General features: G+C 44.3%; 1 protein-coding gene across 1 annotated transcript in view; it reads left to right on the top strand.

Annotated features, from left to right (window-relative positions):
• The first annotated feature begins 10,993 nt into the window (after nucleotides 1-10,993).
• LOC138758438 (nuclear receptor subfamily 5 group A member 2-like) overlaps nucleotides 10,994-17,012 on the top strand; it is a 33,001-nt gene continuing 26,982 nt past the window's right edge. Inside the window, exons 1-2 of the mRNA XM_069927349.1 lie at nucleotides 10,994-11,153; nucleotides 15,105-15,220. Coding sequence (XP_069783450.1) covers nucleotides 11,078-11,153; nucleotides 15,105-15,220 — 192 coding nt within the window. The 5' untranslated portion in view covers nucleotides 10,994-11,077. The remainder of the gene's footprint in view (nucleotides 11,154-15,104; nucleotides 15,221-17,012) is intronic.

The raw sequence follows: 17,012 nt of genomic DNA, 5'->3' as shown, positions 1-17,012 counted from the left end.
ATTGCTGGGTGGAGTTAAAATTTACTGCCTTTCAGTGATCAGAAGGTGGGGCAAAGTTCAGATTGCATGATGTTTGGCAGAAGGGTTCATTTATTTTCCTTCCATTGGGTACAGTTGGATCTTTTCTTCCTCAGAAAGGACATGTTTTTGGGATTCATCCATGCATGATGTGTGGATAGATCCCGCCGGCCTGTTTGGTTGGAGATGTTCATCAAGTTTTATCAATGGAGTGCTCTTTTGATGCAAGTGAGTATACCAATCTATCTCCAGGAAGTCTCCTGTGAGTTGGCAGTGTATTTTTAGCTGTCATGTTGGGGGAAGTGATGATATGCTATGCATATCTTGAGCATTTGTTTCCTGGTCTAGTCTGAATGGCTTCAGGTCTGATTAAGAAGGTGACTTGGGCCAGGCCCTTTGGTAGTTGTTTATACTTCATGTGAAATGGGGTAGGGGAGGTGCTGAAACAGCCCAAGCTTTGGGCTGTTTCAATGAGTGGGATGAGTAAGTGGCCTGAGAACACTGGATTTCCCTACTGGGTCCAATTAACAGAGTTAATTGCATTTGTTCAAAAGGCAAAGCTTCTGTTTAATCAATCAACCAGAGCAGGTGAAAGCAACTTCTGATTCTAAACCTAGTCCAAATTGTGGCTGGAGATTCCCAACCAAGGATAGGTCTCAAAACCAGGTCAAAAGTGTAATTGGTCTGACTGAACTTATCCACAACTCTGTGTCTCTCAGAGAAAAAAAATCACAGCAAGTTTCTTCTCTTATTTGAAAGCAGTCTTTTGTTAGTTGGATTTACCAACAATTTTGCAGCATTTTATAAAGTAAGGCTGGGTGGATGTATAATTAAAAACACAGAAATGCTGAAGGAACTCATCAGGTCTTGCATCCACAAGACAAATAACTGACGGGCCCCTCTCAGGCCAGAAATGGCGGTGGTATACCTTGTAGCGTAGATAAAATCTCACACTTGACTGGATGGAGAACGAACACTTTTATTAGCGTACAACACAGGTAGGGTTCATAAACAGGCTTCAGAGGGATTCAGGGTTTAGGCAAGAAACCAGGGTTATATACGGGCCCCCGGAGGGAGGGGCCGGGAGACGGGACCAGTCGTCAGTACAGGACACCTCCAGTGAATCCCAGTTCACTACACACCTGTATGTGCAATGGGCACTGTGAAACCGGCTGAGGTCATCCAGAATTTTTACTCCAATCATGGTGTCTGCAGAATTTTGTGTTTCACTCCTGGGTGGGTATGTAAACATGTTCACTCACACGATATTGATAGTATCAGTTGCAAATCATGCTCTCCAGGGGTATGACACCATTGTGGTTAAGATACTGATCTGTGTGAAGGGATGTGGACAAATTGATCACTATATACAAGTTTTAATTCCATTGTAGAAAATGAGGGAAAAGGACATTAACGTGATCGATCCTTAACAGCCTCCCGAGGTCATAGACAATAAAGGACAGATGATAAATATTTAGCACATCATGTGAATGAGTTCCTCACGACCAATTAAAGTGAAGTTGAGGGTGAACCATATGGACTGTGGATCTAATAAGGGTATCAGATTGCAGTAAGGAAATTGCAGGTTTTATTGGTCACTATTGTTGAGCACTGTGGGGCGAGGGGGGGGATGGTGTGGACCGTACTGGGTGACACCAACAAGAGGAGGCGTGACACCAAAATGACCATCTATAAAATTTTTGTGCTGTGTTTCAGCAGAAATTTACTTTTTTTAATAAAAATATCCCTGAGGTTTGTTATAACAACAAAATCATTTTTCGGAAGCCCAGCTTACATGTATCAATATCTTCTCTTCTTCTTTGGCTTGGCTTCGCGGATGAAGATTTATGGAGGGGTAAATGTCCACGTCAGCTGCAGGCTCGTTTGTGGCTGACAAGTCCGATGCGGGACAGGCAGACACAGTTGCAGGGGAAAATTGGTGGGTTGGGGTTGGGTGTTGGGTTTTTCCTCCTTTGTCTTTTGTCAGTGAGGTGGGCTCTGCGGTCTTCTTCAAAGGAGGTTGCTGCCTGCCGAACTGTGCCAAGATTCACGGTTTGAGGCGATATCAGCCCACTGGCGGTGGTCAATGTGGCAGGCACCAAGAGATTTCTTTAGGCAGTCCTTGTACCTCTTCTTTGGTGCACCTCTGTCTCGGTGGCCAGTGGAGAGCTCGCCATATAACACGATCTTGGGAAGGTGATGGTCCTCCATTCTGGAGACATGACCTACCCAGCACAGTTGGATCTTCAGCAGTGTGGATTCGATGCTGTCGGCCTCTGCCATCTCAAGTACTTCGATGTTGGAGATGAAGTCGCTCCAATGAATGTTGAGGATGGAGCGGAGACAACGTTGGTGGAAGCATTCTAGGAGCCGTAGGTGATGCCGGTAGAGGACCCATGATTCGGAGCCGATCAGGAGTGCGGGTATGACAACGGCTCTGTATACGCTAATCTTTGTGAGGTTTTTCAGGTGGTTGTTTTTCCAGACTCTTTTGTGTAGTCTTCCAATCTATATGCCTTGGCGAGTCTGTTGTCTATCTCGTTGTTGATCCTTGCATCCGATGAAATGGTGTTTTGAGTTTTGTGTGCCCGATGGAGATGTGGGAGATACCTACAAGGCTAAAACCTGACGCTCAGTTTCTTTTGGAACCTTCTAATGTGCAGCTGCATGCCCCCCCCACGTCCAACGCTGCTTCAACCCCCACCCCCCCGACATACACACACCTCTTCTCCGCTCCGTCCAACTGTTCATTCTCAACTTATTAAGAGGCCAAAGCCAAATACAACACGGCGGCCAGCTCTCAGAAATGTTGGCCACTCCTGCCACAGGTTCTATTTTCGGTAGATATCCTTCCCCCACCCCACCCCGGGCGACACTAACCCTAGTGGTGTCATTGTTGTTGAGAACAGGAAGTGGAAATACTTGGGCTGCTCTCATGTGAGGTGGTGCTATAAGGATCACTGGCGGGTCTTGGCTATCTATAATTATGAGCAAGGGTGCAGTGCTGCTGGAGCTTACAGGAGCACTGCTCTGACTCCTCAGGGGGGCGCTCTGGCACCTCAGGGGTCGCTCTGGCACTCGTGGAGGGGGGGGGGATCCAGCACCTCCTTGCCACCGTTTTTGGCGAGCTCCGACATCTAAAAAATTAGCACTACACCCCTGATTGGGAGCCAGGATGTAACATATCTAGATTCGTTTAGAACTCTGGGGCACCAGTGTTAGCGTAGCAGTTAGCGCAACGCTGAAACAGCACCAGCGGCCCAAGTTGGAATCCTGTGCTGTCGGTGAGGAGTTTGTACATTCTCCTGGTATGTGCCTGGGATTCCTCCGGGGGGTGCTCTGGTTTCCTCCCACCCTCCAAAATATACGAGGGAGGCAATTGGGCGGCACAGGCCGGAAGAAACTATCTTGTATATCCAAGTTTAAAATTAAAAAAAATTAAAATTAACTGCGAGTAAGAGCAAAACAATTTCCAAAGGAATAATGTGGCTGATGGAATGTGGGGTAGGAAAATGTAAGCTTCTCCAAGAAAGCAGAATCATTGTTTTCAGAAGGTCAGAGACCAGTAGGTGTTGGTGTTCCAAAGGGGAATTTTTGTACCTTAATCGCAGGAAATCCCCATCCTTGTTGCTATAATCTGCAAGGTAAATAATTTATTGGTATTTATTGCAATGGATTGGAGTTGTGGATAAAGAAATCTTGTTGCATTCTAACTAACTACTCCTGGAATTGTGTATACAGTGTTTGCTGTATACACAATTGCTAAATAGACATGCACACTTTTAGATGGATTATGAATGACATTATTCCATGATGAGAAATTGTTTGGATCGGGCTACGTCCATGGAAAATCATTATGCCTAAGAGTTTTATGTGGTAACTGCTGGCAAGGATGATATACAAGTCTTGACTGGAGCAAGATGGCCACAGACTAGGATTTTTAGGTCCTAACAACTCAGGATTCCACCTCACTTCTGTATCTCTGCCTTTGCTACATAAAGGATACTGTTTGACCTGTTGAGTTTCTCCAGCATTTTGTGTTTTCACTTCAACCCCGGGTGTCCACAGAAATTTGTGATTTACTTCAGGATTCCACTGGAGGATGAATAGTAAATGTTTCCAGTGCCAGTCACTTCCCTAAATGAATCATCTTTTTTTAAAACCAGAGTTTCCTCGCTCAACAAGGAAGGTTCGATTGTTCTGGCTGAACCCTGCCAAGGATTTTCTGGGAGAATGGGATCTTCCGGTCATTTCCCAGAGGTCATGCAGGAGAATCTGCTCTTAACTCAGGAGTCAAAAATAGAGGGTTTTGGTTTGAGGGAGGGAAGGATTGGATTGTTGTGGAGTAGGTTTACATTGGTCAGCACAACATCATGGCCCAAATGGCCTGGACTGTTCTGTAATACTTTTGTGCTCTATCCAACTCCTGTGTCAAGTTATAATGGGCATAGAGAGTCATAAAAAAGAAAGGATGTTTGTATGATTTGGTGGTGGCATTTTACATATGTTTTGGATTTATTTTTGTTGATATTATCTCTCTTTAAAGACAAATCTATTTATTTACAATATCTCTTCATGTTTCTAAATACAATAAAACCCCTAGTATTTGGTATCAATGGGGATTAATATATCCTGGATAAATATATTTTCTGGTTGCTTGAGACTTACTCTGACAATATCTAACTAATACACCTGCCTTAAGAATAAACATTTTAAAAGGCAAAAATACTACACTGTACTTAGACTCAACAAACCTCCCTTGGATGAAAATATAAAACTTAAAGCATTTTCAATCACGTTATTTGAAAACATTTAACCGTCGCTGCATCTGCAGGTTCTTCCCCCTCCATGGAGCTGCCTGAAAGATGAATAATAACATTATAGATAATTAACTTCCCCTCCCCCTAATTTACAGATAAACCCTCTTACCAGGGTGACTCATACTAAGCCAGCATAAGGAGACACTTTAAGAGAGTCACCCCAACAGCGAGCGGCATCAACCGGCTCTTCATCCTGGCCAACGCCATTGCTGTTTTACACAACTTTATTCAAACAGCGGCTGCAATATTGGAACCTTATCCCCATCATTTTGTATTTAAATGGAATACTGCCTTACTACAGAAATATAATGTACCAATTTTGAAACATTTGTTAGAAATTTGGTCTAAAAGGAATTTATTAATAGGATCAAAAGGTAGTTTATCAGTTCAAACCCCAACTTATCAAAATAAATCGATTCATTTTTCATTGAATAATAGAGTTTTAGAAAATTGCTGGATTAAACGAATAAAAAGATTGCAGGATTGGTTTCAAGAAGGTAATTTTTTATCATTTAATCATCTTAAAGAGAGATTTGGGATTTTAGTGAATTATCTGTTTATTATCAAATTAGGGGATTAGTGAAAGATAATTTTGGAAGAGAAATAAAAATTTCTCAGTTAACTAAATTTGAATTTATGGTTTCATATTTTTCAGAGAAAGGTTTTATATCAGAAATGTATGCATTATTACAAGATACAATAGTTAAAAAAAATTAGAACCATCTAGGATTAAATGGGAGCATGATTGAAGTTGTGAGATTAGTCAGGTGGATTGGGAAAATATGTGTTATGATGGGTGGACTAAATTAATTAATGTAAGATATAGCATGGTTAATTATAATATTTTGCATCAGTTATATTTAATCCCTGAAAAATTGAAAAAATATGGATTTAGTAACTCGGATTTGTGTTTTAGATGTGGACTATGTGTTGGAACATTGTTACATTCTGTTTGGTTTTGTGATAAAGTTCATCCTTTCTAGTTTAAAATTAGGAATTTCTTTCAAAATTTGTTTAAAATTCAATTTCCTTCAGATCCAAAAATTATTTTGTTATGTTATTTTACTCCGTTAGTGGACTTGGGGTTGGATAAGTTTCAGACAGCGTTTATTCATCCAACATTGACAGTTGCTTCTAAATGTATTGCTATGTCTTGGAAAGATGAAGCGGAGTTAAATGTAGTTCGATGGCATCATGAGTTTAAGTTGTGTATCTATATGGAGAAAATAACATATAATTTACATAATAATTGATTTTTTTTTGGTTAAGGTGTGGACACCATGTATGAAGAATATGAATTTAGTAATATTGTAAATTACTGAATGTTTTTGTTTATTTTTAATGCTTCCCTTTAGGGATCTGTTGTGGGAGGGGGACGGGATGGGTTTGTTTTACTGTTTTATTATTAGACTACTTATTCTGTAAAAGTCTGCTTATTTTTATTGAAAAAAAAACTAAATAAAGTTTTTTTAAAAACCGGCAGCTACGAGCAAAACCACAACCAAGGCTTCAGCTGGCTGAATATTTGCTCCCATCTTCACCCTGTGCCATCGGGGCTCTGTGATTAGTAAGGGATTGCTTAAGGTGGTTCGAGAGTGGAAAGAAAAAGTTTGAAAACCGCTGTTTTAATTGTCCCTCATTGACTCGTTATGTGCACGGTTTCATATCTCCAAAGGAAATGGGCCAATGACAAATTTTCTCAAGCAAAATATTTCAGTAACAATTGAGTCTAGAGCAGAGATTCCCTTCCCACCCACACACCACCTTTCTAATCACAGAGCACCGATGGCATAAGAATTACTTAAAGTAGGATGTGAGTGGAAAGAAAAAGGTGGAGAACCACTGAGTTAAACCTCATACAGAGTACAAAATTTAAGTCATGATATGGAAGTGCTATGTTGCAGAGAGAGCTCTGTTAGTACAGAGCAAAAGTTGCATGATTTTACTATTTTGAAGTTGATTCAAGAGTCTGATAAAGGTGGCTATGAAATTGTTCTTTAAACTGGGGGTGATACTTCTGAATCTTTTTTCTGACGGGAGGATGGTGAAGAAGGTGAGGCTGAGATGGAATGAGTCTTTAAACATGTTGGCTGTCTTTCCAAGGCAGCAGGGTGGAGTCGATGGAAGGGAGGGGTGTGTGTGTGTGTGTGTGTGTGTGTGTGTGTGTGTGTGTGTGTGTGTGTGTGTGTGTGTGTGTGTGTGTGTGTGTGTGTGTGTGTGTGTGTGTGTGTGTGTGTGTGTGTGTGTGCATGTGCGCGTGCGTTTTGCCACAAGCTCTTTTTGATTTTGTTTGTGGTTTTGGGTGGAGCAGTTCCCGGCCTATTCAGTGATGCACCCTAACAGATGCACCTGTTGAGGTTGCTGAGGGGTGCAGGCGACGTGCCAACTTTCCTCAGGCTCCTGAAAAAAAAGAGGGGCTGATGAACTTTCATTGATGTGGTTGGACCAGAATAGGTTGCTCAAGACATTTACATCACAGAATATAAAGCTTCCACGTCACCTCTATTGATGCAGACGGGGTGGGTGGGGGTGATCTCCGCACTTCTTCCAGAATCTGTAACCAGCTCGTCTGTACAACAATAAACTCCCATCTGTGCAACAATAAACTCCCATCTCATCTCAACTCCTTTCCTCTGGCCAAAGACTATCCCCCACACTTTCAGTAGAACAGCCGGGGTCTTGGTTTAACGTGTCATTTGAATGCAGACTGCTTTGAGCAACTGACCAGAAATTTGGCATGGATTTTAAACCAACAAAAGAGTTGCAAAAAATATTATTGGCTGCCCATTTACAATAACATAAACTGCAAATTATGAAGGGTTTAATGCAATGACATCCAGTAGGAAGGATCGGGGGAAAAATTGTAGCCAGCAATAAAATAAACAGCATTTTTCTATGGTGGCGCTTTCCACGTTGAGGTTTATTTTATTTGTTGAGTACTTTAAACTTATCACAAACCAATGAAAAGTTCCTGATAAGTTTATGGACTTTAGATAAAATTCCTCCTTTGAACTCCCCACAACTATAAATTTATATTTAGACATACTGCAGGGTCACAGGCACTTCCGGCCCACTGGCCCGTACCAATTAACTTTGTTAATCAGAAACAATATGGAGTATATTTTGGAACAAGGACCAAGACCTGACGTGGATGGTAACCTGGCAGCCTAGTTAATTTTAAATTTAAATTTAGACATACAGCACGGTAACAGGCCCTTTCAGTCCACGAGCCCATGCCGCCCAATTTGCACCTAATTAACCTACACCTCTGGTGTGTTTGGCACGGTGGGAGGAAGCCGGAGCTCCTGGGGAAAACCCACGCAGACATGGGGAGAATGTACAAACTCCTTACGGGCGCTCCGGGGTTCGACCAAGGTCATGATCAGGGGTACTGTAAAGGCACTGCGCTAACCAAGCCACCCTTAAGATCTTTGCATTGCCAGGCACAGGTTCTCAGCAGGTTTGGAAACCCATGGGCATCTTTCTCCATTTGTGGCATTAACTAGACTGTCGGGAAGCATTTCCAAAGCACGACTTGATCAATTTTGTAGGACACTCCATTCGTCAGGGAGTCCAATATTTCGAACTCGATGTTTCATTACCCTTCTGAAGGTGTTGATGACTCACCTTGAACCGTGACAGAAAGTAGACCCATTGACAATGAAGGATCAGGAATTTCCAGTTCAGAGCAGCCCAGTGTCCCCAGGCACCTGCTGTCAGGGTCTTCACGGATTACCATGTAGGCCGGCGTATGGAACAGTCCAGAACTTTAAACATGTCACCCCAAAACCAGGGGTTGTCTTATACGCCAAACTGAATCTTAACAACGAAGTTTCAATGCTCTCCTGCAGGGTCCGTCTACCCAGTCCAGCTGCCATTGTCTCTATAAAAGCTTTGAAGGGCCTGTTAAAAGAGTCAATGTTGGTTTATTTTAAAATAGGCTCATAACACTGGGTAATTTGCTCTTAAAGTATCGTGAATTAGAACATTGAATGTACCACAGTGGAGCATCACTCCACAGGTCAGTGATAAATGGCAGACTTGGGGCAGTCTTGTGCAGGGAGTATAACTCAAAAACCTACATTTTAGGTGAAAATTCGTGGGTCATCTTATACACATATGCTGGCATATACAGTGTAGAGGCTGGAGCTGGGAGGCATTGTTATTGACCTTGGAAAGTTTTTGCATTGTTCCATGTTGTATTCATTTTTGAGATCCGGACGTCACCCAAGGCCAGAATTTATTGTCCATTGCTCGAGAAGTTGTGTCGACGCTGCTTTTTGGACAAGTGCAGAGCCTCTGATGAAGGGGTGCTCACAGTCATAGGGCTTGGTGTGTACCTCTCAGCCAAACTTCCAGTCCTGCCAAGTTGCCCATCTGAGGTGGTCTCATTTGCCTATTTTTGGTCTATATCTTCTCAGGCCTTCCTATTGTTATATCCCTATGACCATATAAGGAGGTTCACTAGGATGAATCTGGGAAAGAAAGCTCTGAGCACATGCTTGTTCAAATTTAGGAGACGGGGGTTTGGGGGAGGGATCTCATTGAAACATTTTGAATGTTGAAAGGCATGGACAGAGTAGATATAGAAAGATTGTTTCCCATGGTGGGAAAGTCTAGGACAACTTCAAGATTGAAGGGCATCCACTTAAAACAGAGATACAGAGGAATTTCTTCAGCCGGAGGGTGGTAGATCTGTGGAATTTGTTGCCCCAGGCAGTTGTGGAGGCCGGGTCATTGGGTGTGTTTAAAACAGAGATTGATAGGTTCTTGATTAGTCAGGGCTTCAAAGGTTGTGGAACGAGCTGACAGCAGAAGTGGTGAATGCGGACTCAATTTTAACATTTAAGAAGGATTTGGGCAGGTATATGGATGGGAGGTGGATGGAGGGCTGTGGACTGGGTGTAGGTCAGTGGGACTAGGCAGAAAATTAGTTTGGCACAGACCAGAAGGACTGAAGGGCAATGTTCTATGGTTCTATGGTCATGGGGAATAGGCCAGGCAGTGGGTCTGAGTGGGAATGTGGATCAGCTCATGATTAAGTAGTGGGACAGACTCAATGAGGTGATTAGTCTATTTCTACTCCTAATATCAATCCAAATCTTCTAATCATATCCACATATGAGGAGAGATTGTTTTACCTTAGCTTGTGTTCACAAAAACTAAGAAGAATGAAGGACATTTAAATTTAGACATACGGTATGGCCACAGGCCATTTCGGCCCATGAGCCCATGCTGCCCAATGACACCTAATTAACCCACAACCCTGGCACATTATTGAACGCTGGGAGGAAACCGGAGTACCTAGAGGAACACCCACGCAGACACGGCGAGAACGTCCAACCCCTTCTGGTTGGCATAGGATTCGAATGCCGGTCACCAGCGCTGCAGTAGCGTTGCGCTAACTGTGCTGCCCCTGCGCTGGCTGTTACACTAACCATGCTGTTGGAATTTAATTGGAAATTTGATGGGCTTCGGATGCCCCCGGTACAGGATGTCTAGAGCCAGGACTGTTCTGTCCATATATTGTTACAATAGGTCTCCATTTTGGTGGCACCTTGTAGTTACTCCTTCCTCTGTTGTTTGAAGCATTTCCCTTCGGTCTCAGCCCCTCGATGCCCAGTGATGGAAGGTCTCTAAAGTGCAGACCTTCCCCACAGTGCCCTTGCATTAGCTGTGCCAAGCCTCAGAGCGTCCCCCCAGCACATACTCCTGCAGCCTAGAATGCGCCAGCTGAGGTTTCGGTCCGACCGAAAGGCATCATTCACCAAGTTGATGATCTTTCAGCGGCTCTGGATGCCTGTCGCTGTGCGCGTCCCTGGTGAACAGCCCGTAAATCAATGAGTCCTCTCTCACGCTGCTGCTGGGGATGAACCCTGACAAGGACCCTTGCATCCTTCGACGTTACGCTCCCATCTAAAGTGAACCGGAGGTGGGGGTGACATCGTAGAGCCCACTGACATGAACCAACTCAGTAAGGCCAGAATAAACCGGCACAATCATGATAAGAACTGACAGGGTTAATGAGTTAGCACTGATTGCTGTCACTTATTCTCCAACCCATTGTGTGATAAGGAACAACCCATGAGTGGCCAGTCTGCATGTCAGTCCGTTCTGTCCCTCCTCTTCTTCCTGTGGGGATGCTTTCACTGCACTGCCTGTTGCAATGCACCTCCAGTGTTAACGGTGCTCTGTGTCCTAAAGAGCGTGCGTCTAACTGGCAACCTGGAGCTTTGACAATGCTGCCAAACATAGATACCGAAACCAATTTCTTCTACATTCAGGATTCGGGATCAAATCAAATGTTGATACAGAGTGAGTACAAGAAAACTCGTGTTTCTTTTATCTGCACTTCCACCTCTCGAAATATTTGCAAGGATTCCAAATCCATTCATTCATCGCTGTAATGTTCTTTGAGGCAAACTGAACTTTACAAATGTAGGACTGCCATAAAATGGCTGGATTGGTTAACATCTTTCAAAGGATATTAACTTTCAGTCCTGACGACTTTCAGGAGTCAGACTGGACCAAGCCTTGGAAGGGTGATCACTGGAGGTACCCGTCAGTGTTTAGAAGAAGAACCCCACTCGTCTGTCTCTGTCACGCACGTGCACGTACACGCACGCACATGCACACGCACCACTTCAATCAGCGATCAATAAATAAGAAGTCACTGCACTAATTGCTCCTCATGTTCTGCTGAATATTTCTGTTATCTCTCAAAATATTTGAACTTTTCAGGATTTGTGGCCACATTCCTTTTGGTAAATTGTTACAGGATACATAGCAAGGGATATCTCCCTCCTGATCCCTTCTAATGTGTTAATTTCCCTGATTTGGGACACATGATATCCCATTCACAAGGGTTTTATACTCAGGAGGTCTCGTGCCCTGAGGCTTGGACACTAGATTTGTGACCCTTCAATTCCACCAAGACCATCTGGGCACTCTCCAACTGGATGGCATCAACATCAACGTCTCCATCAGCCCCTCCCTTCCCATTACTTTTGTCTTCTTTCCAGCTCTTCACCCCCTTCTCTTTCCATTCGCAGAGCCATCCCCTCTCCCCTTGTTGGCTTCTTCGTCCGGCCTTTGGGGATTGTGCTACTCCCCCTGCTCCTCCACACCACCGTACCCCCATCCCTCACCATTTTGTTTGGGAGCCGGCCTACATTTTTTTCATACCTTGATGAGGAGCTTAAGCCCGAACCATTGTATCTTTATCTTTGCTATATAAAGTGTGCTGTTTGACCTGCTGAGTTTCCATGCACAAGGCACCAAAGTTGATCCCTTCTCCATTTCCCTCTCTCCTCTTATGAAGGGATTTACCTCTGTCAGTGAATTATATCACCCGACTTTGATTTCTGATGTGAGTTGCAAAAAACTGGAAAGGTAGAACATTAATTTCATTTGAAGGAGCTGGAAAGATATTGGTGTTCAGACAGAACCCAATACTCTTGAATGTAGATCGAAAGAAATGTTTAAATTGGTCTTCTGTGTTGTACCTTGAGCTCTGAAAGATCACAAACTTTACTCACAACTCAGCATTCTTCCTTGTCCAACTGCTCGTAAAAGATCCTGTGAGTCATTTTGTATTTAAAGGAAAACAATAGCTTTGCTTAAAGTAGAGGAAATTGTCAGTCCAGCACTTGCCTCAGTGAATATCCCATCCTTATTTGTGTAATTTAAAAAAAAATTAGATTTGACGTGCAGCACTGTAGCAGGCCAATTTGGCCCAATGAGTCCATGCCACCAAAATTACACCCTATTTACTTACACCCCAGTATGTTTTGAACGGTGGGAGGAAACTGGAGCCCCTGGAGGAAACCCACGCAGACACAGGGAGAACGTACAAACTCCGTACAGGAAACAGGGGTGGGGGGGGGGATGCGAACCCAAGCCTGGACCCGATCGCTGGCGCTGTAAAGGCGTTGCACTAACGGTACGGTTGAACCCGATGCTATCACAGAGCCAGAGGCCCGGGTTCAAATTCAAACGTAAAACAATTGAGTAAATATCAAGAAAATACTTTAAAAAGAAAATGAGAATGTATGTGGAAAGGCCTCAGGAGTGGACAATCAGGGTGCAAGTTTGCATGGTGATGAAGAAAGCCTTTGGTCTCCTTGTCTTCGTTAGACCAAGCCATTGAGTGTAAGAACTCAGCAGGCCACACAGTGTCCATAGATTTGGGGCCTGAGCCCTACAATCATAGACCAATGCAGTACAAAAAACAGGCCCTTCAGCCCTTCTAGTCTGTGCCAAACTACTATTTGGCTTTGTCCCGCTGATCTGCAGCCAGTCCATACCCCCCTATACTCCTCTGGTCCAGATTTCAAGAATGAATCCTCACTCACCACTATAGTTTGTTCCATACTCTCACTACACTCCGTGTGAAGATAGTCGTCCTGGTGTTCCCCCTGAACTTCACCCTTAATCCATGCCTTTTGGGTTGCACCTCACGTAACCCCAGTGGAAAAAGCCTTCTTGCATTTACTCCATCAATGACGATCGTAATTTTGTACACCTCCATCAAAGCTTCCCTCATTCTTCTGCGCTCCAGGGAATAAAGTCCTCCACTTCTTCAAACATTCTCGGTAACTCAATTCCTCCGGTCTCGGCAACATCCTGGCAAATCTTCTCTGTGTTCTTTCAATTTTATGGTTTTAAATCTTTACCTTCCAGGAACGCTGAGAGACCTGCTGAGTTCCTCCAGCATTTCTGTCTGCGGGCTTTCATGCTTCACTCCACTGAGTATAAGCATTTACGACATCAAACTGCAGCTACATCTCAGTCAGGTCGCACATGAAACATGGTGTAGGGATCTGGTCACTACACGACTAAAAGGATGTCACAGCATCAGGGAGAGTGCAGAACAGATTCGCCAGGCAGGTTTTATTTTTGGAAGAAGGCTTGAGATGAGCTCGGGTAGCTTGTTCTCACTGGAATGTTAGAGGCTAAGGGTGAACATAGAAGTTTATACTGTTAATGAGGGTGGTAGAGTCACCAAGTGTTGGGGAAACTGAAACTAGAAAGCAAAGGAATAAAGTAAGAGGGGAGAAATTTGTGGGGGGGGGGAATCAGAGGGGAAAATCTTTCATGTGGTTATACATAGAACAGCACAGTACAGGCCCTTCAGCCCTCAATGTTGTGCGACCCATATATTCCTTAAAATAAAGTACTAAACCCACCCTACCCTGTAACCCTCTATTTTTCTTTCATCCATGTGCTGGAGTCTCTTAAATGCCCCGAGTGTTTCAGCCTCCACACACACACACACACACACACACACACACACACACACACACACACACACACACACACACACACACACACACACATTCACACCCTGACCCCTCCCCATCATTGAGAAAATCTACAGGGAACATTGCTGTGGGAGAGCAGCAAGAACAGAGCGTGTGCTGGGTGCTGCGGATCCTTGATGATTGTTGCTGGTCTCCGATGGCAGCGTTCCCTGTAGATGTTCTCGATGGCAGGGAGTGTTTGTCCTGTGATGACCTGGGCTGTGTCCACTACCTTTCTCAGGGCTCTATGTTCGGGGTATTGGTATCCCCATACCAGACCACAATGCAGCCAGTCAGCACACTTTCCACCACACCTCTGTAGAACTTTTCCAGGGTTCCCAATGTCATACCAAACCTCCCCAAACTCCTGAGGAAGGAGGGGTGCTGATGTGATTTCATCACGTGTTGGCTCCAGGAACGATCCTTCGCGATAGTTAAATTTGCCCACCCTCTTCACCTCTGATTCCCCCCCAATGATCCCTGGATTGATCACTGAAGTCAACAATCACCTCCCTAGTTTTGATGACATTGAGTGTGAGGTTGTTGTTGGTGCACCATTCAGTCAGGTTTCTGGTTTCCCTCCTGTATGCCTACCCATTGCCGCTTTTTTATTCAACCCACTGTAGACGGAGTTGCTGTCATGGCGTGCAACATGATGATAGATGTATAGCAATGTAGAATGATCTGATGCAACTTATCATGCGGTTTGTATACGTTTTCATAAGGCCACCAGGACATTATCCCATTGCTCTTTGCAGGAAGCTGCTGTATATAAATTGACTGCAGTGTGCTTCCAAAGTTACTTGACTCTCAGTAAAATGACCTGAGACGTTCTGAAACCACATTCTTTTCACAACATCAACCAACAATACCTTCCGTATGCAAGACATGAAGGAATAGTAAAAAGAAGAGAGCGCACACTTGAACACAGAAACTAATGATGCTCTGTTTCTTTAAATCGTAGATTCCCACGTCAAAATGGAGTTCCCAGTGGAACCGACGTTTGAAGAGTTGTGTCCGATTTGTGGAGACAAAGTCTCAGGATACCACTATGGGCTCCTAACTTGTGAAAGTTGTAAGGTATGACATTTTGGCAGCAAATTCTGAAATCAGCCCTCTGCTCTCTTGCCACCACATCCTCCCCACCCCCACCCCAGCCACAGTTAATTGCTCCCAGAGGCCTTTAAGTTAACAGCAGCGATAGATCCTCTCGTCCAATGACTTGCTGGGTTGCCAGCACTTGGTAATGTTGGTCTAAAGCTAAAAGGACTCCTTGGTATTGTTCACACTCTCATTGATAGTGGAATAGTCCTACATCTAAAGATGATAGATCGGCCAGCCTCCTCATTAACCATGTCATTGGATTTTCAGTGAGGCTGCAGTGTTCTTTGAACCAGACACTTGAAAGGAAGGAAAAGGAGTCCAGAAGAAGCCAAGTTTATTGTCCACAAGTACAACCTGACGAAAGGGTGGTTTCTACTCCTCGGCGCAAAACATACAGACACACAACCAGACATAACCTGCGTGCAGGCAAAACATTGTGTACGCAGGACAAGTATTCGGATCTGCAAAAAAATAAATATTGTTTCGTCAATATGAGTCTTGGATAGCCAGTGCGAGTAGCTCCTTTGGTCATTCAGCGTTCCTCAGCCTGGTGGTGCTGTATCTGATCCCCCTGTATCTCTTCCCCGATGGGGGGGAGCAGCTGAAAGATGCTGTGTGCTGGGATGAGAGGGGTCCTCAATAGTTTTGCAAGTGCTCTTCAGACAACAATCCTGGTAGATTGTCAAATGGGGGGGGGGGGGGGGGGTGGAAGACTCCAGTGATCCTCTCTGCCCCTCTTATGGTCTGATGGATTGACCTCCGATTCATTTCCCTGCAGTAATTGTACCACACTCTGATGGTGCCGGCCAGGACGCTCTTGTTAGAGCTCCTGTAGAAGGTTCACATGGTGGTAGCTGGTAGCCTTGCCCACCTCAGTCTTCTTAGGAAGTGCAGTCGTTTTTGCGCCTTCCTGACAAGTGAGGAGATGTATGTCCATGATAAGTCACTAGTTACGTGGACTCCAAGGAAGTTTGGATCCAACCATTGCTGTTGGAAAATAAAAATTCAATTGAATTTTTTTTCTTTGTAATCAGCAATGATGACCAGGGAACTAACAGGTTTTAGTAATCGCCCTTCTCGTATTCTCAAGAATAAAGCTTGTAATACTCACCCAAACTGGCCTGTGTTGACTTTACAATGTGAGTGCCTTCACGAGTAGGAGAGTTTTAAACCTCCAAGATAGAGGGCCTGCCATTTTTAAACTTAACTCCACAGACATTTCTGCTCTCAGAGAATCTCAACCGTTCACTTTGGCAGAGGGTGGTGGAGGCCAGATCGTTAGAAGTATTTACGTAGAAGTAATTCGAAGTTCAAGAAATTCAAGGCAGGGGAGAAGTGGCATAGAGGAAGAGCTGAGGCTGACAGGATTCAGATATCGTCATGTTGAATGGAGGTACAGGCTTCAACAGGGCGACCTCCTCCTGCTCCTATTACCTTTCATTTTGTGCACTTGCTCTCTGACCTCTGAACTGGCCCAAAAAGCAATACAGTTCAAGGACAGAGTGAAACATAAGTTTGCAGGTGCTGCCACTGGGGTCTTTCACACCGTTCCACTTCTGTATTACCTGCTACTCTCAAACTCTACATCACTGTACTTACCAGAAACTCCCTCCCCCTCCCCGTCTCTCTTTCCCTACCCCTCTGTCTCCTTACCTCCAGCTCTACATTCAGAGCCACCACCCCCAATCATCTCTCAGATTTTCTCTCCCGCTCTCCTATCCATGTCCCCCACAATAGCTTGCGCTCCCCTCCCTGCCACTTCTTCTCT

This window comes from Narcine bancroftii, chromosome 3, assembly GCF_036971445.1.
Source record: "Narcine bancroftii isolate sNarBan1 chromosome 3, sNarBan1.hap1, whole genome shotgun sequence".
In the NCBI taxonomy this organism is placed as follows: Eukaryota; Metazoa; Chordata; class Chondrichthyes; order Torpediniformes; family Narcinidae; genus Narcine; species Narcine bancroftii.
Note: the sequence above shows the minus strand (reverse complement) of the source record. Positions and strands in the feature narration are given on the sequence as shown.